Source organism: Pezoporus flaviventris, unplaced genomic scaffold (genome assembly GCF_033815535.1).
Source record: "Pezoporus flaviventris isolate CSIRO_AGI_PZ_B2104156 unplaced genomic scaffold, CSIRO_AGI_Pfla_v1 ptg000037l, whole genome shotgun sequence".
Taxonomy (NCBI): domain Eukaryota; kingdom Metazoa; phylum Chordata; class Aves; order Psittaciformes; family Psittacidae; genus Pezoporus; species Pezoporus flaviventris.
The window spans coordinates 23,216,158-23,242,875 of record NW_026892585.1 but is presented as its reverse complement, the minus strand read 5'-3'; the positions used below and the strand labels follow the sequence as shown (position 1 = coordinate 23,242,875).

The 26,718-nt window shown below is 38.9% G+C and overlaps 1 protein-coding gene across 9 annotated transcripts in view; it reads right to left on the bottom strand.

Moving 5' to 3' along the window:
- Positions 1 to 219: 219 nt before the first annotated feature.
- The window catches only part of RBMS3 (RNA binding motif single stranded interacting protein 3), a 726,761-nt gene continuing 700,262 nt past the window's right edge, over positions 220 to 26,718 (bottom strand). For 3 of the 9 annotated variants that reach the window (XM_061464999.1, XM_061465002.1, XM_061465003.1), the window contains 4 exons: positions 12,798 to 12,878; positions 10,163 to 10,290; positions 7,982 to 8,045; positions 1,966 to 6,319 (listed from right to left, as the gene is read on the bottom strand). In XM_061464999.1, coding sequence (XP_061320983.1) covers positions 8,000 to 8,045; positions 10,163 to 10,290; positions 12,798 to 12,878 — 255 coding nt within the window. In that variant the 3' untranslated portion in view covers positions 1,966 to 6,319; positions 7,982 to 7,999. Of the gene's footprint in view, positions 6,320 to 7,981; positions 8,046 to 10,158; positions 10,291 to 12,797; positions 12,879 to 26,718 lie in introns of those variants that run through there. The other 6 variants (XM_061465001.1, XM_061465004.1, XM_061465005.1 and 3 more) reach the window with 3 other exon arrangements.

Below are 26,718 nucleotides of genomic sequence, written 5' to 3'. Positions count from 1 at the left end.
CTTTCTCCTGTATTTCACCTCCTACAGTGTGGGTGGTTGTGCTGCTGATAGGGCCGCAGAGCCATCCTGTCTCTCCAATGCTTTCCTTCTATTTGGTGAAGACACGGACGAGGCACACTTCGCCGCAAAGCCTTTCTACTCCCTCTGTGCTCAGCACAAGAGCCACAGCCCTGGGAAGCCTCTGCAGGAAGGTGCCACAAGAATGGAGTCACCCAGCTCTTTTCTTTCTTTATTTTTTTTATTGAAAGCTTCATCAAAGAAAACAGAAGTTTAAACCTAACATCCACTGATCTACAGAAAGCCCCAGGAGTGGGAAAATGGCAGCTATTTAGGATTGTGGTACAAATGGAAAACATAAAAAAAAATCATAGCAGTACAGATCTTTCAAAGACATGCTGAGACATCAGCACACAGATGCCCATATAAATAAGATTCATAATTTAATGTACCACAGAGGTTCTGCATACTACATTTTGGCTACAATGAGGTCTGTAAGGGCTTTAAAGAACCTCTGTCCCATTTGTGTGATGCATGTTTTCTTGATAGGAAGTTCATCTGCTTTCAAAGTTGCTTTGATTTTTCTTACAGACAGAATCTGTTCAATCTCCTTTAAAAAGGAAAACAATTTAAAATTCCTATATGAATTCTGTATGCTTCCTTGCTTTACATAAAATTATTTTGCCTCCATAAGATAGCAGAATTTTCTTCCACTCTGGAATACAGCATATTTAATAATACTTCAGTTACATAAAGATCATGTTCTCTTCTCTAGGCTGTATTTTTTGGGCTTTTAAAAATATAACTGACTGTAAATTTCACCAAATTCATAAAATTATTACCCAAGAGAAAGACACTTAAAGGCATAAAATTAATGTTGGCCAGATACTCTCTTAAGGACAACAGATACAGATCTTGGAAGGTGCTTACACCTTGCAGGCTTTGGCCCTACAAGGAAAAATGGATTTGTGAACCTGTCAAAGGCTGACATTTTTCATTTCATTACACATTTTTATTAAGGTGAAAGAACTCAGCTGTCACTGTTGGGGAATTAACAGCTGAACTGAACAACTGACATAAACACAATAATTTCTCTCATCATGGAAAGCTAAACAAACACTGGGATTTTTTTTTTTTACTTTCCTCTCATTTTTATGTTTAATTTTTAAAAAAGAGCATGTTAATAAAGGGGAGAAGAAAGGGTCTCTTCTGCCTGCTTTGAGGCACAAAGGTGAATAAAACTCTGGGGTACATACAGCACTCTAGTCTATTTAGGTGATGGAAGCAATATAGAAAGAGTCGGTGCTCTTTCTGAGGGAAAAATAACTCACACTGTATCTTTGCTGCTTGCTGAGATTCTAGAAATCTGCTCAACTGAGGGAGAGGAGAAGTCTGCTGCTCACTCAGCCCTCCTGAGAAAGTGTGCACGCACGATTGTGTGTATGCGTGTTAGAAATGAAAGGTATCTTTGTTACTAGAGCCAATTGTCATTAAACAGAAAAGATTAAAACACCAAATGTAAGCATCTTTGTTGTTTTCTGTTTTGCATTTCCATCACACCATGACCATTTTCTTAGTTCATGTGGGCTACTGAGAATGACCAGGAAAATCCCTCACCCTCCAGCACTTCTTTTCTATCCGGACCAATTTCATGTCAAATAAAGTTTTGAAAGGAAATGTTGACCATGTGTGTATCAAACATTACTATCTTCAACTACCACATTTGGTCTCATCACTACAAATGGATTGATTCATTACTTTAAGCACATTATCACTTTTTAGCATGACTCTTGCTATAGGTGGAGTTCAGCCTAAACCTGTTTTGCTCATGTCAGCCTCAGCATTAAAATGAAGTGGCATGAGGAGCACCATCAAGCTTAAAGTCATGAAGCATGACAATCTGTTAAACACTTAGTATCAGTCTTATCCTTCAGTACCATAAACAACATAATATAGATCCAAATACTATGACATATTAAAAATAAACTTTATTACAATGCAGGCTTCCTCAAATTTGCTGAGTTTTGGTACACATACATACATAAATAAACCCCTTCATTTGATTTTTACTTGAGTAAAAATCCATTTGAATGCTTCAGCCCATTGAAAGTTTAAGCCCTCACTTCTCTAATCACCAGCCTTTATCTTCCACAGTTGGGCATGCATCCATAGCAGAAGATGATACAGTGTGATGCAATTGCTCTCAGATACGCCTCATTCTGCATTACAGTGCATTTCTTGACCAACACAACCAAGGCAGTCTCTTGGTAAAAAGAACTATACAAGTACGCACAAGCTAAGGACATTTCAAGAGTCTGTTTCACTGGAAGGCAGTAAGAGGACATTCACAATTTGAGGCCTGACTGTCACAGGTGAAAAGTGCTTACAAAACCAGCAGTAGAGCCAGATAGGAAGGAGAGTCCCTCAGCAACCTCACTGGGAACAGACTTCTCAGTGCCCTGATCTACACTTGAGTCAGCACCTGCAAATACAACACTCTCTTCAGTTCCACTGTAACATTTTTTTTCCTCAATGTTAAGTGATGAGCCCAGGTATACAGAATTTTCTAGCCATAATTCATCATTTTATGACACCCCTTCTGTATTTATCTTTTCAGGTAAAACCAAAAATACCAAACCTGAACATCCAGATTTTACTATTTACAAGTATTCAGGTGTGATGGAAAGTACATACGCAGTTCAGCTTATGGATTTAATGTTACTTCTAGACCTCTGGGCCAGGCACCATTGCCTTAGACTTCTACAGTTGTTTCTGCAACCTTTCAGGAACCCTCCTGATATTTAAAGCTAAATTGGTAAGACAGACAGATATCGACTTTAAAAATTCAGGTCTCCACAAAAAAAAAGAAAAAGAAAAAAAGGAAAACAGAAATTCAAACAGATAATAATAAAATCTTCCAAAAAATCTTATTATCCAGAACACAAAGAAAACCAGTTTCAGATTTCAGAGGCCACAAGTATTCCTCTCCTACAACAACATCCATGCAGAAAGTGTGTTGCTTTTCTACTGTTCTCTTTTCCCTCATCTTCTTATTTTACAAATAAGTTACTACTTTCTGATCATTTTGTATGTTCCAAATAAGTTTTTTTCTTACCTTATAATCTATGACTGTTTATATTCAAGGTCCACATTGTTTACAATTCAAGGAATTTCAAGTACCAGCTCACTGGTTTTTTTGGGATCAGTAATATGATCAGCTGTATTTAAGGGATCCATTTTCTTTCCTTCTCTTCTTCCTCTACTTCTTTGCTTTGTTTCTTTTTATTTCAAACACTATTGAACATTATAGCATGGAAAAATAAGGGAACAGTTCTAATACAGAATGCACTTGAAACACTTTAAAGTTGCAGGCATCATGTTACTGTGATGCCTGTTGAGCTTAATAAAAAACACTTGAGATCGTTTAACTTTGCTGAAAAAATAAGAAAAAAGTTTCTGAATGTATAAATAAAGCAGCAGAGTTCTGAATAGAAACAAGAAGGTACCTCAGCATATTCATCAGCCACATGGTAGCTACCTTGTAGCCTCATTGTTGATAGTAAATGAGACTTTGTGTGTCACATTAGAACTAACACAGAAACAAATGTATTTATTACATATTTAACTGACTTGTGAGTGGGGTTATATTTTTGTACAAAGAATTCAGAGAGAGACAGAAAAAGAATACATGTAGGAAGGAAGAAAATAAGGCTAGATCGATTTTTTTTTTTTTCCTCATATGCCCTCCAAAGAAAGAGGGAACCTTTATCCAAAGACAAAATTCAAGTGCCACTCTCAAAAGGAAACAAGAGTAATGAGACAGCATGTGAAACAGAAGGATTTTTTTTCTTTTCTGAATTGCAGATTTTGTTGTTCTTTTACTTTGGCATCGTCTGGTTTTCAGAAGTGTTGAATATCAACAACTACTCTGGAGAAAGCAAAAGTTTTATCACTTCTGAAAATCAGGCCCTCTTCCTCTGGTGGAGAACCATGTGAACCCCCATTTCTCTCTTTTCTATGTTGCATATCTAGCAGCCATTTACTTGGGAAACCCCTTCCCTCCCCCCATGTTAAAAAATATGATCTTGTTTTATCAATTTAAAAAAATATTGTGTTCTTTTTCCCAAAAAAGTCAGGTTAGGGCAACACAGATCTCTTTTTAGAATTGGGTAGCTGAATCAGATTGATCCAATATATATGTTTTAATTTTATTATTTTTAATGGATACCCTGTCTCTAATGCACCACAATAAATGTGATGAAGCTTCCCCTCTCTTCTGGTAGAAGGAAGATAGAAAACAGCTTGGTTTAATTTTTACATGTAGATGTATGTGTATGTATGCATACATTTGAATGCTGCTTCTCTTCTGTCTCCTTAAGGGAAAAAACCATCTTTTGACTTGCTTCTCAACTTTTTCGTTCATCTGTTTGGAAAAAGTGAGGGCCATAACCAAGATTTCTCTATGGAAAATAACTGTCATTCCTAAAGCAGGTTTCAGTGGATTCCATTTAGTGTCTTTTTTTGCCTAATCGTACATTAGTGATTGTCAGCCAACATATTAAGACAGCAGAAATAATAGCAGAGAAGAATAATTTTTAACTTCCTGTCTGCATAACAATACTACATTATTTTCAACATTTATTTTTGTAAGGGAGAGCTAAAATGAGATCAAGGATCAGGTTTGCTTTTGCTTGCCTCTATCTGGCAATTCAAATGCATCACTGAAAAACAAACACAGAATTAAGGTGGCTATGCATGCTGGACGATGACAAAGACTGAGGTGAAGAAATGAATCTGCAGTATGTCGGAATTCAGAAGGAAGACTCTTGTTTCAGTAGAAATACCAAAGATCAGGCAATGTAACAGAAAAACTCATCAAAATTAAAGCCCACCTGGACAGATTAGTTGGCAACCTACTCCTCCTTGCTTTGGGATGTTCTCCAAAGCACACCATTAATGAGCTTCTAACCCCAACTATTCCGAAATTTCCACTATAAACATATGCAGTATGTAAAAACACCAGTGGAAGATAGTTTAAACAAACAAGAAAGTAAGAACTGGTCCGGCCATGTAGGTCAAATAAAGATAAAAAAAGAAAAAAAAATCTCTATCTTCTGGACTGCGTTAGGGTGTCACTTCATCTTTGGTATAAAATAGGCCATCCATAGGCTGCATTTGTTCACAACTAGGAAAGACTACAGAAATTGTCAACAATTTCTTCTATCTATTGCTTTTTTTGCACTTTTTTTGACCATAAGCTCCTATCTACTTAAGTTTTTTTAATGCTCTTAAGCTAGGTTTTTGCAATGTGACAAGCAAAGCAGACTAAAAACTTCTTAAAGCTCATAAAAAAGACTGCAGATAAAAAGCACTAATGCTTTTGCTAGCGATCACGCTTTGTAAATAAAAAAATCTGCATTCTGCAAGAAAAAAACCCTGCATTCTCTATAATGCAGTATGTTTTTTTCTCAATTCAATAACTTTACTGTAAAATGCCTTAGCCTTCTAGAATTTTTTTTCTGTCAACACTTAAGACAAAGTTCATAAAAGTCCCAGCATTTTTCCAATCCTTTCAGTTGCCACAGTTCCTTTATCATCAACTTTTCTTCAAAAGAAGAAAATCATTTTCTTTTAAACTGTACAGTTTATTTTTTGTTCACTCCAAAAACTCAGTCTATTAAACTTCTGCACCAGCACCGGTGTGAGCAGTTTCATTTCCTTCTCAGTTTTTCTAACAAGACGTTGACAGCTTGCCTTGAGAGCCTTTGACGTCCTTAAAATTAAGGCAATTAAGATTCAAGATAAACCTTACCTAAACATTTCTTTAAAAAAACAAAAAAAAAATCGAAAACAAACAAAAAAACCCCACTCTAGATTTAAAACAAGAAGGAAAAGAAAACAAGAGAAAAAGAGTAGCTTAATTTTTGAGGAAGACAATTAGTTTTCATCACAACTTGCTCCCTCTTGACATCATCAGTTTTTCTGTTTAAAAAAACAAAACAAAACAAAAATAAATCTAGCTACACTTCCAGGTAAATTCTGAATTCAAATGTTTGTCCAGATGAAATGTCAACCAGAGGTTTTCCTCTGGGTTCTTTCTTTAGTAAAAAAAAAAAAAAAAAGAAGTCAAAAAAAAAAAGACTACATGACGGAACCATTTGCACAGCACATAAAAACACTGTTTTGTTTTCGTTGGGAAAGGTAGAAAAAAAAAAGCATTCATTTGACGCCTGTGCAAACTGGAAGCCAACTTCTTGTTCAGCGAAGTCTCTCCATTCAAGGCAAAGATTTCAGACCGACATTCTTCAGTCCTGTTTACTGTCTGTAAAAACAATTGAATTAAAGTGGTCATTAAGTCAAAACAACTTTGAAATAGGCTGCTCTCCTTTTCTTCCACCCAATTCTCTTTAAAAGTTATCCAAGCTAAACTAACTTTCCAGCTGTTTAAACATGATACCACCACTAAGCTGAAAGCAGCAAGGCAGAAAGTAGGAACTCCTGCTTTGGGGACGTTAACACATCCTAAGCAGATGAATTTGCTCTTGTTAATGTTATGCTTAATGGGCAGTCTAACTACACCGAAATGAGCTGAATACGTGGCTTAACACTGTATAAATATTTCAAGAGTAATTCAATAAGATAGCAAATACTTTCATAATAATAAGTGGCACAATTTATTGCGGATACTAATAATAAAGGATAAAATTACAATAAAAGGATACATCCAATTTGCTAAAAAGAACACATTTTCTGATGACAGAAACAGTTAGACTGTGGAGCAGTCTGCTTAATGAGCTGCTTATGACTAACTTAGTAGAAACATTCAATATAATATTAATTAGAAAAATTAGCATTCTTTTTATCATATAGTGTCCAATCTTTCTAAATTCAGCATACAGAATAAGCAAAACTTTTTCTTATGGAAGATAACTCTACATTTGTGTTTCTGAGGTTTCATGTCAATTAAAGATGTATCATATCAAATTTATCAAGACTATATATATCTTGGGGGAGACATAGAACCTACGTAATAAATGCTGTTACCAGTAAGGGTTAACTAATGCTTTTCCTACAGTTCTGAAAAATGCATGTAAAAAATCCTTTTCCAACCAAAGTTCAACACAAGAAAATCCAGCACCTTTCCATTTGCAAGCATTAATGCATTTGCCTTGCTTCGTTTTAAACTAATTTGAATACTAGGAGTTAAATTGTGAAGAATGTTGATGACATAACATTTGCCACAAAACTATTTTTCTGAGATGGTAAACATAAAAGTAACTTTAATTTTAAACGCTGACTTTACCAAAGGACTTTTTCATTGCGTGAAGTCTGAAAATTAACATTTTGAATGTTAACAACAGATTTACGTGGAAAGCAAGAGTTACTTATTTTCTTTGGGTTTTCTATGCCTAACAAATGGTAGGAGCACTCAAGTGTGATGGTCACCTCCTGAGGTTCCACTGCCCCTCTGGGTCAAGTGGCCACCATATATGTGAGAGACCATATCCACTGAAAGGTCACAGCACACACTCTCTAATCTAACCTGGCACTGAGTTTGCCCACCAAAGGCTCCAGAAAATGTAATTCTTTCCACCTTTAAAATCACAGCTTGTTGTCCGGCAGAGTTTTGTTTAGAGGGAAGACAGTACACTTTTCAGGGGGAAAGGATCTCTATCTCCACTTCACAGATTTCTTACTTTTATGTGCAAAATTAAAGATTTACAAGGATAAAAGGGAGTATGTATTTAAAATAGAAAGAGGTGATTTCCTCATAAAGCAGAGTCCTCTGCTCAAAAAAACAAGGGTTGTTTCTCCTATATTGCTACACAATAGGTAGCCATATTTTTGACATGAAGACATAATTCCTGAACGTCTATGGGTGGGATCCTCAAGTACAGCAGCCAGCATATTAAATAAAAGAAGGTGTATGCTGATTAAAAAAGTAGAATTTAAATTTCAAGTCTAGTGATTTATTTTTACTTACAAAGAGAGTACAGAGTCCTTATACCACCCAGCTCATTCTGAGTACATTGCCTCTCCTTCGTTGCCTGCAATTTCGTCATTGTTGCAAAGAAAATAAATATAATGAAATACACTGTTATAAGTTTTCTCCTGACTGATCAGCTCTTATGAAATAATTTTATAGTGTCTGCTTTTCCTTTGCCTATATCTGACAAAATCATTGTCTGGTCATGTTAATTACTTCCTCTCAACCTGCTTTGAAAACAGCTGCTGTATACTGGCCACAATGTCTACTATCAACAAATGTGCCCTTCAAAGAGCAGAATAATAAAACTATATTTTAATTAGAAAACAACTTCACTTGGTCTTACATTAAAGGTTACTGAAATATTCTGGCAGAATTTTTTTTTTAAGACAGAGATTTCATGTATTTTGATTTGCTTCTACAGCTTCCCTCACATTGCATTTCTGCCTCCAACTGGCAGATATAAATAGAGGGCATGTTTCAGACAAAAATACTGAAATAATCATAATAAAAAATCTCTAGTGGATCTGCCTATGTGATTAAAAAAGAAAATCCTCTGACTGTAAATGCTGGTGCCATTAGAAGTTTATCCATCATTGCAAAAAGGCTGTAGCTGACAAGGAAAGATGAGGGACCTCATTCTCAGAGAATGTGGGAATTCACCACATTGGCAAGAAACACAGCACCCATTTCAAGAAAGAACTGCAGCTCAGTTTCCTCCTATTTGGGAAAAATGCCAGAATCTGCTGCTTACAGATACCTTACGAGGACTTCTGAACAAAGTCCTTCTCCTTTGAGACTTAGAAAATGGTAACTGAAATACAGAAACAGTCAGATCCAAACTCCTATAGAACACAGTCATCAAAATAAGCCAACAGCATATTTCTCTCTTTGGCCATTATACTCTAAATGTATTTTTCCATCATTTATTTACAGGTGCCAGAAAGACTGATGACTAGAAGGGATTCACATGCATATACTGCATCTCCAATTGGGTGCATCAAAAAAAAGCTTGTGATGAATTGCTTTTGTAATACACAAGTATAGACAAATATGGGCATGACACATGAAATAGTGAGGTCTTATGTTTTATTGTCGTCAAAAAGGGACATTGATTTGAAAAAACATGTTACTCATATGTGAGACAAATAAATGCATCTTCCACTTCCAGAGGTCAAAAATGAAGTAAAGGAACTGACAGACTGGTATAATTCTAATCATTCTTATACCAGCTCCCACCTTATGCCTCTCTTAAGTACTATGTCATGATGCACTGACTGACATATCTGACACATTTCTTTTCTGGCTATTTGTCTACTTCCTTCCCCAAAACCCCAGTATAAAAAATGTGTAATTTCCTTTTCACAGGGATGGCAGCATTAAATATACATGTATTAATAAAGGACTGGGTTTAAGCTCCTTCCTAGGATCTGTCCAACACTGATCATCCCCGGTGAGTACCCTGTCACTGTGTAACTTTCCCTTTGTGAGAATATGGTTTTAATGTGCCAAAGAGTAGGAATTTTTGAGGATTATGCTGAAGATTAAGCTACTCTTTAGGCATTCTAGATCTCCTTGTCAGGGTATAAATTTTTCCAATGTACTCCATGGGAAGAAAACAAAGGGTGAAGAGGACAGAAGAAAGACAGAGCAGTGCTTCTCCCCATCCCTTTCTTAACCCTTCTTCTGTTTCCAATTCCTGTGCTCTCAGGAGCAAGTACTGCTCTCAGGAGCAATGTCTGCAAGGCATTGATTTTGCATAATCACAAATACCAAGTTGGGGCAATTTATACTGCTTCATTAGCTACCCTTCCAGAAAGAAATCTTTACATGTGTACTGTGCCAATATTTTCACCATTGCAAAATTTAAACCCTCTTTAACCTCTGAAGCCAGATGCTGCTTTAGCCCAGCATGATCATCATTAATGCAGTTGTTGAGATCCTTCTGAGTCCAGAAAAGCAGCAGACAGTTAGAGAGCATATCATTGCAGGCAAGGACATTTTGCCAAGGTGAGGCCATCAGCCAAAATCTTTTGCTAACTACACTGCTATATATCCAGACTTCATCTGAACCTAACAAAACTACTCAGAATTTATATTGCTAAAGTGGGGAGCAGAATATCGCCCACTCTAATCAAGAATCAAAACCTTCTGGTTAGAAAGTGCATGCCTACTCACTTAGATTGTTGGTAAGAATATGCAGGCGCATGTTCACTGGATGTTTCCACTGTCATCTGTTGCTGTTGACCACTGGCTTCCTGTGATGAAGATGCTACTGTCTGTGGAGAAGTATCAGCAACAACACCCTAGGGAATCAAATGATAACATGAAAAACTTACTAATTTTGCTTACTGTGATGAACTACATAAAACAGCTCAGCACAAGCTCTCCATTACTGTATTTCTCTAGAGGCTGAGAGAATTTGAGATAACAGAACCACATGCTCATCCAACAAACTCCATCAGTTTTAGAGCTAATCTGGCAACAAGGAGCTTCCTTAGCATACCAGCCCCTGTAGTATTTTGTTCTCACAGGCTGCAGTGGAAAACACCTTTGAGGGCAGTTCCCTGCCTTCAAAGACAGAGGTAAAACTTCTGACTTCAGTGGATTCTGGATTTTACCTCTTGTCTTTTTCCAACATTTGTATGGCTCTTCTGATTTCCACTTACTTACCCCAACCTCACAGTGAGTTCACATTTATTTTGCCTGAGTTGCAATGCGATAAAGGCTCACTGCTCTTTAATTTACTACACCTCCAACAGAATTTTAGCTGCATTGGAAAAATACCACACTCCTCTACACACTGCTTTTATATGGTCTCTTCAAAAATAAATTTACTTCACACTAAAGACTTTTATCTGTTAAGTCAAAGCTCCAATGAAGTTTTATTTATGTTTCAAAAAAAAAAAAAAGAAAATTAAACATCATGCATATCTTTTCCTGTTTAGACAGTCTGAATGATACTATTTTTACGTATATTTACGCTTTCAAAGTAAGCTACGTTTTCTTTCCTTTACTCTCATGCTTGGTGCATTGATCACATGAATAACACTAGCAGGTCTCTTCAGGGAATATGCTTTATTACTGTATTGCACACAACAGAGCCAGAAGAGGGAGCACAAAGCACTTGCTTTGGTTTTATTAGAGTCCTGTGTAAACAACAGGTAGTTTGTTTTAAATTATCTGTTAAAACTATCAGTTTAATTTTTCAGAAATTCTTCGTATCTGTTGCTTAACAGACTATCAGTATTATCCTTTTCTGTCTACTTCCTTTATCCTTCTGCTTTTGTCCATCTCATCCTGAGACCGTAAGCTCTCTGGGGCAGAGGGTGTATTTTTTTGCTCTCTCCTTGTGGAACATCTACCATAATAGAGTCCTGGTTCATGATGCTACATGAATACAGATAAACATTAATTATCATCACTGGATCACAGCAAGACAGGCTATATATTTAGATAATATTTTGTTTATTATAGAAGAAAATTATGACATCATGTTACTTTAGCAGGCATGAATATACCAGTGAGTGATGGGGAGGAGGACTGAGGAAGAATTAACTCAATTTCTCATTAGCACTGGTAAGCACCATATGCAGCCACTGCTGTGAAACATTCTCCATTCCACTACTTCTTTTTAATTTGGATTTGTATCTGCCCAGTTTAATACCTAAAATGGCAATTGGAAAGAGGTACTCATGGCTTGTTTGGAAGCAAACAAGGTTTGGGGCAAAATTATCCTGAGGCAAAAAAAGACTAAAACATGACCAGCTCGGTATGACTGACCAGTAGCAGCATTTCCTGTTTGGGAATCTCAGGGCTTGTAAATTGAGTAAGAAAGAAGAAAGAAACCAAGACAAGTCCACTTGACTGTTGGTGAAGCCATGCCAACAGTACCACTAGCCCAGAGTAGTAACAGCACAAACTCCGAAGTCTTCACAGCCGAAGACAGAAGTACAGAGACCCTGGCATTCCTTGCATTACCCCAGAATACGAGAGAAGTTATTAATAAAAGAGCGTAGCACCAAAGAGAAGCACAAAGGGAAGAGGATGCCAAGGGTCCCTCCTCTCACTGTGCTCAGCGGCCCTTATGAAGCTTCACAGAAGTGGAGGCCAAGCTGACACCTCCGCCAAGCTGACATTCTCCCGGCAGCTTGTGGTCTACAGGGTTGAGTAAATACTTACTCATTAGACTGTCATCAGCATGACTCAGCCCCAACGAGGGAGGGAGCGAATCCTTCCTCAAGGATGAAAAGCACTCAGTCAGTGCAGCATCCTCCACGTCTGTATATACAAGAGGAAGGTTTCCATTGCTCAATCACTTTTTCTGGTGGCTAAATGTTTCAGCAATTACCTATACTTGCTAAGGACCGCATCAAACCCTCTTGCAATCTTCTCTTCTTGGAATCTCTTTTGTGCTTGTGGTCTGCCTGCTGGGTTTGTTTTCCTGTCTCTTCCCATCTCCCTCCCAAGTACATGGGGAAAAAAACAGTCATAATCACTGATGTTTTATTCCATGTCCTGCTGTACGACAAAACAAATGAAAACCAAGAGCCCTTGCAAATAATTAAAAAACAAAACCAAAACAAACAAAAAAAAAAAAGGGGGGGGGGGTTTGCGGCTGGGAAGCGAAAGAAGGAAGAGAAAAAAAGAAAAGGAAAGAAATCTGCAGTCCTCATTTTAAAAGCTGGAAGCTTACAGGCAACATTCCATTAAGTAACTTTAGGCCCCTTTCAAACAACAGGTGCAAGGACGCATAATAGATAAGAGTTCTGCTAGCCCTTCAATCTACTGTAATTGATGGAGGCAAACTTACTTCAATAGGGACAGCTGTTGGAGGCACAGGAGTGTACTGGGGAATGTAGGTCCCTTGCATAGGTGCAGCAGCAGTCATGTACTAGAACAAAATTAAAGGCAAATGAACATTAGAAAACCACAAGCAAGATTCATAAAACCATATTAAAAGCATGTCACAATTTCAATTTCCTGTTCAGAGTTTTTTTCTTAGTGTATAGACTATTATTTCTTTTAATTAAGGATTTTAGGCAGTGGTAGGATATAGGCAACAGCAAACATCTTGTTAATAGATTTAGATTGTTCACAGGGCTTCTAAAATGGACTCACAAGTAAACCCCAACCAGTAGAGACACAATAGCAGCATATAGCGGTTACGTTTACAAAGCCCACCTAAACAATCTTTTGGAGTCTTACTGATCTTATCTAATGACACCTACAAAAAATGGAGCATGAAATTTGACAGGTTTATTTCAGTCTATATTTAACCCTATCAATAACAACAGTTGAGTTTACAGGGATACAAAGCTGCAGGGAGGTGCACTCAGACAGAAAAACAAAGGAAGAGGAAGATACATCTGGAAGTTTTTCCTTTTGTACACAGAACCTATAGTTAAATTCTTATGGCTTATTCTTAATATCTAGTAATCTTTTCTATGCATTTTGAAACTTCTGCAAATAACTATTATAGCAACACTTTGTATTAGCGTCTCTAAAACACTGCCTAACCCGAGCACTACAAGACAATCTCCTTTAAGAGATGAGTGCATGTGAATTTCGCCATTGGTATGGCACTAATCTCTTTAAATACAGCATTCCTTATAAAGCTTCTGAACTGAAAGCAACTGATATTGTTAAAACCTTCTAATAAGGTATCAATACTAACCCATCAGATCTATGCGCACTTTTCTTTCTACAATCCATCCTAACTGCATGCCTTCACTGACAAGAATCTTAGGATGTGCCCAATTCCACAATGGACTGTATAACACTTCCACTACATGTTATCTTCAAAGACACACCAAAGATCTGAATCAGCCCAGAATGTATTTGATGAATTTTAAAATGAGTTAAATATAGCCTTGCTTCCTGGCAGAGATAGGAAGTGCTTGCAAGATATTATTCCACTGTTTACAGTAAAATTTACATTTAAAGCACTCTCTCACCTCAATTCTAAACTAACTGGATGGTTTGATATGCCTGTCACAAACACGCATTATGAAATTGCATAGTGGGGTGCAGACTCTGCAGCAATGCTGCAGAAAGGCCTTAGGGAATACGAACAGCATATTTAAGAATCCCACAGCTAAATTCTGAAGTCTTCATTCAAGTAGAATAAAATAAAAAACTACTTGAGTTAAACTGTTTTCCACAGGAAAAAAAAAAAAAATCAGTAGGAGCATAGATGGCATGCATACACTTGCAATAGGAGTAGCATATTGTGTTGAAAACCGTTAGAGTATTTTAGCAAAAATTCACAGTGTTTTCCTTAACTGGAGCAGAGATGGGAGTGTCCCCAGCGTCTGTGTGCCTGCATCAGGCCATGTTTTTCTGCAGCTCCTTTCCCTTGTTCTTCAGAAAGAGAATTGAATTCAATAGCTTTTTTAATGAATGCTAACCCACCAAAGACATTAGGCCAACAACCCCTATTGTACTCAGTACAGTTGGGCTATTCTCCAGCCTTACAGATTAGGAGTTAATGAGAATGTTACAGCAGGGTGTTCCAGAGCTGCTTCCGCTCCATTCGTTCTGCTTTGTAATGTTGCTGTCACATGTTGGGACGACATCTGCTGTGTAGCATTGTTCTAAATGTGTCAATATTTAACATTAACCTGAAGTACTCATTCTTATAGTCCTGCAAAGACCTACAAGGTTTTTAAACACCTACACAGGCTAGCTTCACTTGGACAAATATATATAGATTTTAGTTAAAAGTGGTAATTTAAAGAGTAAATCAGCCTCACTCAACTTGGACTTCCTCCAAGTTCTTCCTTGAACCCCAGAGAAGATCAGCGTTCAGACTCTCACAACATGCGCTTGTCTGCCAACCTCTTATCTTGCACACAAATGCATAAGTTTAAATGCACAAATATAAAATGATCCAACTGCCTTTTAATTCAGACCACTCCACTTTTTTGCAAAATGCTTTGGCACTGAGGTCTGTAGTACTATAATTGAAACTGTCCTGGAATTAACTGTTGCCTTTGCTGACTCTGCAAGCACTGTTCTCAGTAGCCATGCAGTTTCTTACTTCTAGTGTTACTGTTTTCCTCTTGAGGCAGATTACGATCTTACTTGCCAGATTACTCTGTATTGCTTCCTTCACTGCTACTCAATCTCTAGGGAAAACTGCTTGCCCCGATCTTTCCAGACACACCTACCTCCCCATACTCTCCAGGTTTAATTTTTTTTTTTTTTTGCTTTAATTTTAACTGAATCCAGCCAAACAGCAGGTGTTTTACAGTGCTGGAGACCAAAGCCACCTAGTTATTTGCCAGACTCCCTGAAGAACTGTAGGAATGTGACTTCTTCCATCTATACAAAATTCTGCATGTCACGTCCACTGTAATGGTGGTTCAACCTTCTGGTTAAACCATCTAGAGCCCTACAATTAAAACAAATGATGTGGCCCAAATCAGTTCCACCAATGGCATAAATGAAAAGACAGGTTTTGTGGCAAAGAATTTGGTGTTAGTAAAAGTTACCCAAGGCTCAATCCTACAGAGTACTGCTACTTAACAGCTGGCCCTTAAACACACTGCAGCAGACTGGTCCATATTACAGGTACATATGTTGTGCCCTTCAGTGGAATATCCAAACATATTGATTTATTTATGAATGTAAAGATACTCTCATCATTTCAGGAAAGAGTTGCCAGGTCAACAATTAAACACATTTTAGGGGCTTGGAACTGATTCTCACTCTCCAGGCTCTTACTTAAAAATCCATTGAGGCTCTGTAAAAAACTTTACAAAACTATAAAGGACAACTACGGTTTAGTTCTCAGAGACACAATTGGTCTTAAGTATCTAAAGTCCCCTCACAGAAGCAGGGAGTCCCAGCTGAGACCACATGAATTCAGGAGTGTCTGCTGCGCTGGATCTGTTTCCACCATGGGAAGCCTAGCATTGAGAACCTGCTTTAGTTTTGTTTGTTTACTAATGAAAAAGGAGGACAAATTAATTTTTGTTATAACTGACATTAGCTCAATCAAGTTTGCATGTATTTCCTTTATTCACTACATAATCCTAATTCTCTGATCCTACAGGATAAAGACATTAAAGATTACATAGTGCTAAGGCACAATGTCACTGTCAATACATCATGGCTTTGAGTATTGCAGGAGTTGAATTTCTTGTCATGAATATTAACAGTTGTTTTTTTTAGCAGAAAGCTTCCTGAACACTGCTTTTCAGTAGCTTCCATATCCAGCACGCACTGAGCCCACTGGAGTCTGTGTCTCTCCCCAGCTCCCGCAGACACTTCATCTAGCTATTCTGTAAAACAGTATGCTCCAGATGTGTTGGAATGAGGGCTGACCACGCTGGGAGGTGGAAAAGAGCTTCAGAAAGAATTGTGAGATTCAGAAGTTAAACATTTTATATCTATCCTGCTCAGAACCACCCAGGATGAAGATTCTGCTCTAAGATCATCCCTTAGCTGAGGGACTCTGCAGCTCCATGGGGACCAAGGTCGGGTAGATGTACATAGTCTACCTATGGCTTCTCATCTACCTCAAGAAACTAACATAAATTGGAAGTAGGCAGATGGCAAACAAAGAAGACATCTGTGTTAGAAGATCATCACTGAGATTCTTCTCCATGAACCACACTCGCTAAAGTTCTTTATCCACGTGTACGTGTTAAAGAGAGACAGCATGACTCACATGCTCAGCTTAGCAGTACCCAGCAAATTCCACTACATATTAGTATTGTAGGAACTGAAATGAGAGAATCTGAAAAATTCAAATCCATTCTTTCTTTGTCATATGTTTTCATCAGGATAAAAAATTCTAGAGCTGTAATGTGATCGGTCATTCAACAAAGTATGTGCAAGGCAGAAGAAAACACTTCTCATTGTTCCTCAACTGTACAGGCTTTGCGGGTCTAAAAGTAGAAGCTGCTTATTTCTGACAGTAAAATGAATAGTGACTCTGCACACAAAGATGATGGATCTGGAGGGTATAAGGGAGGTTTTTTGGCCCTTCAATCCTTTAAAACCTGATAATTTCTACAACAGAAAGAAAAAAGAGACATTGCTGGTGGCTCTCTTGATTTATTTGTAAACTGTTAATTTCTTCATACAGTATATAGAATGGGTGTTCTAAGCACTGAGGATGTGCAGTATTATAATATAGTGCGTGTTTTACAATGCCTGCTTAATTCAGACTGCACTTACCAGGGCATCAATATAGCCTATATACTACAATTCTACTTACACCTTGTCCAGTGGGATTTTTGTTTTTACCTTTCTGAAACTGCTTAAATATGTGAAAAAATACATAGCTAGAAAATGAGTAGTAATATAGACTTACAGCTCTGCTCTTCCTTCAGGTATTACCCTCTCTGATTACAAACGCTTAAATGAAAGGAGGTATCGAATGAGTCGGTGGATTGAGGGAACAAAATGACACTTCAAGAACGATCAAACAGTGGGGTATGCCAGATTGGCTCCAGCAAGGTTCATCTTAAGCCTGCAGCAAACACTAAACCCATAAAAGTGGCAGACGTTGGGAAGGAAAAAATAGCAGGAAGGCAGCTGCCTGCACCAGGCAGAGTGAGTGAGCATGTTGCAATAGGATAACATGTTTTACCTATCAAAGGTGGAGTGGATTGACCTGCAGGGATTTTACGGGAACTTTTATACTGAGACAATAGCGCAAGTAATACCCATTTATTCATTTGCCCTACTAAGCCTCTGGCCTGCCTTTCTTGGGCCCAGGTTAATACAGAGGCAGGCAAGTGTCTAACAGCTGAGGTACACTGCAAACACCTCTTCTTAGAACATCAGATCTTAGTCACTGAATTTCAACCAAAACAGTGCCTGAAAGAGGAAATGCCTCTTGCAAGACCAAACAATTTCATTTACACCACCTGAAGACTTTGGCCACACACTTTGTTTAAATTCTGAAGGTCTTCATTAACAGAAAGTTGAAGAAAACACTCTGAAGTACAGTTCTGTTTATAAGCCTAGTTGCCTACAAAATAACACAGCTGTGAATAGAAGGCAGCTACTGGATATGCTTTTAACTGTCTTGGTCACTATGAGTACTGTGAGATTATACAGTGGTAACAGTTCATAACCTGATCAGTGTGAATAAGTTTCCTGGTATAAAAAAAATCAGAAAGAATTTACAAAATGAGACATTAACATGTAAGCTTGCTTGGAAACCTTGAACAACACTTAGTAGGCTTAAAAGGGGCAATGAGCAAGGAAGAAATGTTATAGAAAAGGCCTTTTATAAAATCAATGTGCAAATGCTGCCTTCTGGTGTTTCACTTTGTTTTTATATATGTGTTGCAAGAATTGAAGATCACTTTCCGTATTTTATTAACCTCCATGTTCCTGAGAAGGCACAGAGCCTTTTCAGTCAAGGTGAGAGCCAAACTGCAGAAGCCTTGTACCAGCATAAACTGGTAAGCATTAACACCACAGCAGCCTGCTGAAGGGAGATTAAATGGGATGTCTTATGTGGGTAAATAGTAACCCATGTGTCTCAAAAGTGCAAAGGTTCCAGAGTCTGGTCTTCGGTGACTATTTGTGGTGTCCTATCACTGAATGAGTTATAGCACAATGATAATGACTTAGCCTTTAGGATTCTCAGAATTAATGCCAGGGTTTGTTTGTGGGGGTTTTTATAAACCATCTGAGAAGTCTAGACACTGCATCACAGAATTATGTGAAGACATTTGCATTGCTGGAAAACTGAAGGAAATGAGACTGTTGGCTGGATTTATTTTTATCACCTTTCCCCAACCTCCCAGCCCCAAGGAAACCTGCCCTACCACTTTCAAATCTCTTTCCCTGCAAAGAAAAAAAATTGCATCTCTCTTTGACCACTGTGAAGTGGACTTTAATGAAATATAGAACATAATAGCTGCTTTTTTGTCCCTGGTTCCACCTTCTCATTTGAAAATATCCTGTTCTCCAATAGAAAAGAACACTGTCTTGCTGTGTCCTCTTATCCCATAGTCTGGCACGGAGAGGTAGGAACTCAGGAAGAGAAAAGGACCATCTAGTTCATCAGCACCAGTGGCAGTTCAATAAAATACAATATCCAGCCACCAAATTTTTCACTTTAAACTTCAAATATCTTTTGCTACCCAGATGCATTCTCATTTTCCAGCTCAATCCTGTAATTATTCAATGGCTGTTATTAATCTTAGTTTTTCCCAATTAAAGAATGTGAGAATAAAAGATGTGGATTTTTTCCATATATTACAATATTTTTGCTAATAATTATCATAGTGGCCTAAAATATAATGATATAATGCAATTTTACTGCACAATTACCATAGTCCTATCAAGAACAGCACTGTCATTCAACAGAATCCCATCACTGGGCCACTGCACTCATTGTTCAGGCACAGAATAGAAATCTTTACAAGATTTAACCTTCCTTCCCTGCTGCTCAGTAATACAAATGTATTTAGGAACACTGGCTACCACTTCCCTTTCAACCTTCCTAATGAGATGTTACCTAATTCTCTGAGCAAGTTAAATGAAGGCAGAGAGAATAATAACTTCAAGAACTATATTTACAAACTAATCTCCTTTTTCTCTTCAGGAGTTCTAAGCATCCTTCAGAAATCCATACCCTTGGAAATCAGAGTAATACAAAGGTATAACAGTGAAGAGGAGCTAATCCCGCCCACCCCCCCTTCCCCCCCCCCGGCTAACAGGTCTTGTCTTTATTTCAAAAATTCAGGTCTGCTACTAAAGCAAAGTGATCAGGACTAATCAGATAAAGCCTATTTAGAGTAAACAAATGTGAGAACCATCAGATCACCACATGCAGCTGTGCACCACGCTCTCACTAGCATACAAAATCCCAGGTTTGTATAAACTGTAGTAAATGCAAACAGCACTACAGAAATGTCTATAGATATAGATGAACAAAAAATTGGCTCTTTCATTTTAACGACAACTTAAAGTCTAAAGCCTGGCATTACAAATGAACTTGATGAAAGTCTCAAACCACTTTCAGCACTTTCAGATATCTCAACAGTGTCTGAAAAGAAAAAATGGAGGAAAATCCATCAGGATGTGAAAGTTAAGTTCCCATTTTGATTGTATCTTTCATTAACATCAAATCAAACTTCTTATAGGAATACTTCTTTATGAAAAATTGTTTTAGTTGATTCTAGACAGCTATGGAATGCCAACAGACAGCTCAGGATGCAATGATCCTTGTAGACCATGTCAGCATACCTAAGCCCATGATATTTTCACTCTTGTCTTCTGTGTGACAAAGCCTCCACCGTAGGCAGGGATCCATGGAGGCTGCACAGAAATTTATGCATTCACATAAATGAGTAGCCTCAAGACGTGAAAACTACTTTTTTGCATAATTCAAATACCATGTGGCTGATGGATACATTTGCAAGAAAGCAAAACTCCTGTGCTTAAAACAAAGACCAAGACGGGTGATTTGTTGTACTTACAGTTCTTAATTCTTCAGTTTTTAAACATTTCTCTACAAAAGGGGCGTTTTTTATTTTGTTCTAATACCCGCTCTATACCTGTTCTGTGAATGTACATTATTAGATCTCTGGGGCAAGCTTTTGAGCATGGGTTAGTGCATGATTTATTACATAATATATATCCTGTCTACAGCACCCTATATAAAGCCAGGGTATAGTGACTGTATCATAACAAAAGAATATACTGCACTGTCTTGGTCAGCCAGGGTCAGTAATCACTGAGATTGTCACATTTATATTCTTCTTTCAGGTCCTGTATACTGAAGAATAGAGGGGTGATGCAGCAGAATTATAACTGCTTCTACTGGCATAAAAATTCCCTATGTACCCGCTCTGTTGGAAATTCTTAGGAATTTCTGTCTGAATAAAATTTTTTCAATTAGTCCCTGATGAATAGCTGCTAGTAAGACTGATATGTACATTTCAATATTTTCAACATAAGTAAGTAATGCAATAAGTAATTAAACTGTTATTAATAACACACCCATTTATATGACCAAATAATGGCTTTCTAGACGTAAACATGTCTTCTAGAGGCTACTAAATCTCCATGAATTTGAAGAGTCTAAAGAGAAGCAGACTATTGTATGCAAATATCCATACTGTACTGACTTGGGGGTGCTGGTCGATGAGAAAATGAACATGAGCCAGCTTCAGTGTGCACTTGCAACCCAGAAGGCCAACCGTATCCTAGGCTGCATCAAAAGGAGCGTGACCAGCAGGTCGAAGGAGGTGATCCTGACCCTCTACTCTGCTCTTGTGAGACCTCACTTGGAGTACTGTGTGCAGTTCTGGTGTCCTCAACATAAAAATGACATGGAACTGGTGGAACAAGTCCAGAGGAGGGCCACGAGGATGATCAGGGGACTGGAGCACCTCCCGGATGAAGACAGGCTGAGAAAGTTGGGGCTGTTCAGCCTGGAGAAGGCTGCATGGAGACCTCATAGCAGCCTTCCAGTATCTGAAGGGGGCCTATAGGGATGCTGGGGAGGGACTCTTCATTAGGGACTGTAGTGACAGGACAAGGGGTAATGGGTTAAAACTTAAACAGGGGAAGTTTAGATTGGATATAAGGAGGAAATTCTTTCCTGTGAGGGTGGTGAGGCACTGCAATGGGTTGCCCAGGGAGGCTGTGAATGCTCCATCGCTGGCAGTGTTCAAGATCAGGGTGGACGAAGCCTTGAGTGAGATGGTTTAGTGTGAGGTGTCCCTGTCCATGGCAGGGGGGTTGGAACTAGATGATCTTAAGGTCTTTTCCAACTCTAACGATTCTATGATTCTATGGTTCTATCATACTGCTATGTCATGAGCTTGTTTACCATGTAGTGATCTGCTTGCAGGGCTGAACTCCTAAATTTACTCTGTAGTAGCAGCTACACAGAATCTCTCCCAGTTTGTCATCATTTCATCTGAATTACAAAGGGGGAGGCTAGTGGAGGAGGAAAGATAACCAAAAAGTGAAAAAAAAAAAATAGGAGAATAAAACAGAAAAAGAAAGAATGAAAAAAAAGTCCAGTACAAAAACCAGTTTTCCCTCCTTGCCTTATGTCTTCCTCTTTTGTCAGCTAATCACTAATTCCCCTCCTAAACTGTTCTAAACAGGTTCCTTTAGTTTCTCCCATTTTTGACTACTTCAGGTCTTTCACATTATTTCACTGAGGTGTTTTACTGCTAGTGGAATATCAGCATTCCAAGGCTGTCCTTTGTATTCCCTCAGTATTCCAGAGGAGGCAGAGTCGGCTCATATACATTCAAACTATATACAATTATAAAACACCCTCTTACAGTCCTGGACAGTATAAGCACTTTTAAGAATTTTAGTAATAGTTAGGTCCAAGCCAAGTGAAAATAATTCACTTCAGTGGGGAAGACCCCCTCTTAATCAGTCTTGTCCTCCATCTCAGTGTACTGATTGTGAATAGACAGGGCTAAGAAAAAGCAGCAGTCTCGGGTAAAAGCTTGATAGATGAGTATGGTGTAATAGTTGTTGTTGTTAACATTTTTTCAGGTTAGCATGTTCTGTGAAAAATTAAAAGCAAAGCAAAACATAACAAGATCTTCCAAACTTCTTCCCCTCCCTCCCATTCTGATAGGACATGACAGAATGAGGATGATAATCCACAAAGGAAATCAACACTGAGGAAGACATTAATACATATACAAACACTGGTATTTCCTCCTTATGAATGCCCTTTATATGACAGAGCTGTCCAAACAGTACTTAAGGAGCAACCACAAAATGCCTGACAGACAAGCATGATAAGTTACAGCTCAAAATGTTTGCTTGCCAGACTGAAATAGTGATTTTTTCTTTTTTCTCTCTGAAAATCCTTTAAGGTAAATTTGCTCCATGACTGCTGGCATGCAGCCACTTTTCTATAAATTCATATTACAATGCTGTATATCTAATGGATGGAGTATGGTGTTTTTCCATTTTGCTAATGAGAAAAGCGAAAGGCCATTACTTGTTCTGATTAAGATCCCGAGGGAAGAAATGTGATGTGTATATTACGAGGCCATACGTAAAGGAAGTATGTGGCATTTCTAATCAATCAGAAAAAAGATTGAAAGAAAAAAAGTCTTATCCTGTGACTGCAGAAGAAGAAGATATAGGGGGAAAAGAATCCACAGAAAGTGTCTTTAAAAGGTGACTTACAGGAATCGGTTGTAATGATATTACGATGATCAATGACTACAGCTACTATCCGGGAAGGATGTAATTACCAAAATGAAAACTTTCAAATGGAAAGCCTGATCAAGGGCAGAGGTACTGTCCTATTTCTCAGATCACTGTCAGCTCTCATCCAGGCAATGTGAAAGAGTCTGGGGCTCAAGTGATCTTCTCCTCTCTCCTTCCATCTTCCACTGATGTGGGAAGGAATGGGAAGATTCAGTTCATGAACAATTGGCTTCGAGACTGGTGCTACAGGCAGGGCTTTGGATTCTTTGATAATGGCTGGTTTTATAGGGCACCAGTCTGGACAATGACAAGTGAGAAAGGTTTGTCTCACAGAGGCAAAAGGATGCTGGGGCACGAATTAGCAGGGCTCATTTGGAGAGCTTTAAACTAGATTCGAAGGGGGATGGGGTTGTATCTGGGCTTGCCCCACTGGGGCAGCGCTCCAGAATTAATGAAGACTGGGAGGCCTCCTACAATCCTAGGGTGAAATCGGTGTGCTCAGCTCGCTCCCTGAAATGCCTGTACACCAATGCGCGCAGCATGGGAAATAAGCAGGAGGAGTTGGAAACCTGTGTTAAGTCAGGAGGAAAGCAAATGTCACTCCAGTCTTCAAAAAGGGCAAGAAGGAGGACCCGGGTAACTATAGACCGGTCAGCCTCACCTCCATCCCCGGGAAAGTGATGGAACACCTTATCCTTGGTGCCATCTTAAGGCATATCAAGGATAAGAGGGTTATGAGGGGCAGTCAACATGGCTTCACCAGGGGGAAATCATGTTTGACCAATCTCTTAGCCTTTTATGAGGAAATAACACGGTGGATGGATGATGGCAGAGCGGTGGATGTGGTCTACCTTGACCTCAGCAAAGCATTTGACACAGTCTCCCACAGCATCCTCACAGCTAAATTGAGGAAGTGTGGACTGGATGATCAGGTAGTGAGGTGGACTGCGAACTGGCTGAAGGAGAGAAGCCAGAGAGTTGTAGTCTATGGGGCTGAGTCTAGTTGGAGGCCTGTAACTAGTGGAGTGCCTCAAGGGTCAGTACTGGGACCAGTATTACTTAATATATTCATCAATGATTTAGATGAGGGAATTGAGTGTACTATCAGCAAGTTTGCTGATGACACAAAGCTGTGAGGAGTGGCTGACACGCCAGAAGGCTGTGCTGCCATCCAGCGAGACCTGGATAGGCTGGAGAGTTGGGCAGGGAATAACTTGATGAAATATAACAAGGGAAAGTGTAGAGTCCTGCATCTGGGCAGGAACAACCCCAGGTTCCAGTATAGGTTGGGGAACGACCTGTTAGAGAGCAGTGTAGGGGAGAGGGACCTGGGGGTCCTAGTGGACGACAGGATGACCATGAGCCAACACTGTGCCCTTGTGGCTAAGAAGGCCCATGGCATCCTGGGGTGTATTAGAAGGGCGGTGGTTAGTAGGTCGAGAGAAGTCCTCCTTCCCCTCTACTCTGCCCTGGTGAGACCCCATCTGGAGTATTGTGTCCAGTTCTGGGCCCCTCAGTTCAAGAAGGACAGGGAGTTGCTGGAGAGAGTCCAGTGCAGGGCAACTAAGATGATTAAGGGAGTGGAGCATCTCCCTTATGAGGAAAGACTGAGGGAGCTGGGTCTCTGTAGTTTGGAGAAGAGGAGACTGAGGGGTGACCTTATAAGTGTCTATAAATATATAAAGGGGGAGTGTCACGAGGATGGAGCCAGGCTCTACTCAGTGGCAAACAATGATAGGACAAGGGGTAATGGGTACAAACTGGAACACAAGAGGTTCCACTTAAACTTGAGAAGAAACTTCTTCTCAGTGAGGGTGACGGAACACTGGAACAGGCTGCCCAGGGAGGTTGTGGAGTCTCTTTCCCTGGAGACATTCAAAACCCGCCTGGACGCATTCCTGTGTAACATTATCTAGGTGTTCCTGCTCCGGCAGGGGGATTGGACTAGATGATCTTTCGAGGTCCCTTCCAATCTCTAACATACTGTGATACTGTGATACTGTGTCCCTCACAAGCATTACCATACAACCAGGTTGACAAGTTACACACTTTCCTGGGGTGGTAGCAGACCCAGGGAACAAGGGGTTGTGAAATTTTGCATCCAGCTCAAAAACATGGGTAAGTCTTGGCCCAAAGGCAAACTGAAGATAAGGAAAGACAAGGTGGAGTAAAGGGAAAATGGAAAAGAGAAAAGCCCCAGTCATGACTGGCCTTCAGCAATGTTCTGCATTGGTGCACATTTAAAAGAAAGGAAATGCTGTAGACATCCATATAGTGAGCTATTCATCATAAAGGAGATCTAACACAAAAATGTACCAATGTTCAGTTTGCAGAATGATACTCTCGAGTATCTGCTAAGATGTTTCTATATGCAATTTCTACATGTTTAATCCTGATGGCATAAAACTTTTTAAAAATTACACCTGATTGAAGTACAAAGTCCAGAGATGTATTTTGATTCTTTGTTCAATGTCTGTATAGTTACAGCTTGAAAACACTACAAAATCCATGCTCCAAATGGCAAATTAAATTAACAGAACTTGGAAATGGGTGTTCTAGGAGCAGACAAGATCCTTCAGATGTGTCATGATGCACAGTCAGAGCTGTAGACATATTTTTAACAATATATTACTTTAACAGAATATTATGAATCACTGCTGAGCATTAAAACTGACAAAAATTCAAACATACATCCTCTCACAGTATTCCAGATTAATGAAGTATTGCTGTCAATGACTGCAAAACTGTAACAAGTGATAAGGCCAGTAGGATAAACTGTCTCATGCACTCTCCCCAGTCTGTAATAGGGTATCTAGCTTTTCTCCATGGAAAACCACTGCTTCTTTATAGATACTTGGGAACACTTACGGTAGATCCACCTGGGAATAGAAGAAAAGGCTTGAACACTTTTCCCCATCTGCCTTAAAATAATAGTCACAAGAAACACTGGGACTGTGAATCTGGAAAATATCTTCAACCCTTCCTTTCATCAGAAGGCAATGCTGGGAGATGTATTCTCTTAAATGGCATTGATGACAAGGGATGTCATGTACAGTGTTGGAAAAAAATAAGAATCATGGCTGACAAAGCCCATTTACAAGCTATCAAACTAAAATTCAATCATCTTTAGCTTTCCTTATAGGCGTATATTTAAAAAAATCTCTCCACAGGCCCTAACAGGAGTTTTCAGTGAACTTTTCTGATCCCTGTGCTCCGCTGACATGAAAAGGAATAAATGCTGCACGAATGCACCTCAGCCTGTACACACAAGTAAGCAGGGTGGAGAGAAACAGCCTGGCCTCTTCAAATGCTGCAGCCCAGTCAGCAAATTGTTTGTCTCAGGAGGATCTTGCAGAGTATCTTATTTCTAGGCTAGGCTGTCCTTTCTGGGTTTTTTGATGCACTTCTTGCTTTGGCGCATGGACTGACTGGAAAGCTCAGACATTTTCATTTGGTGCTCATGGATCAGCAAAATGTTCCCTTTCTACTCAAAAAAAAAAAATAAAAGAAAAAAGATTAAGTGCTCTGCAAACATTTGCAATGGAGAAAGTCTTAACTCC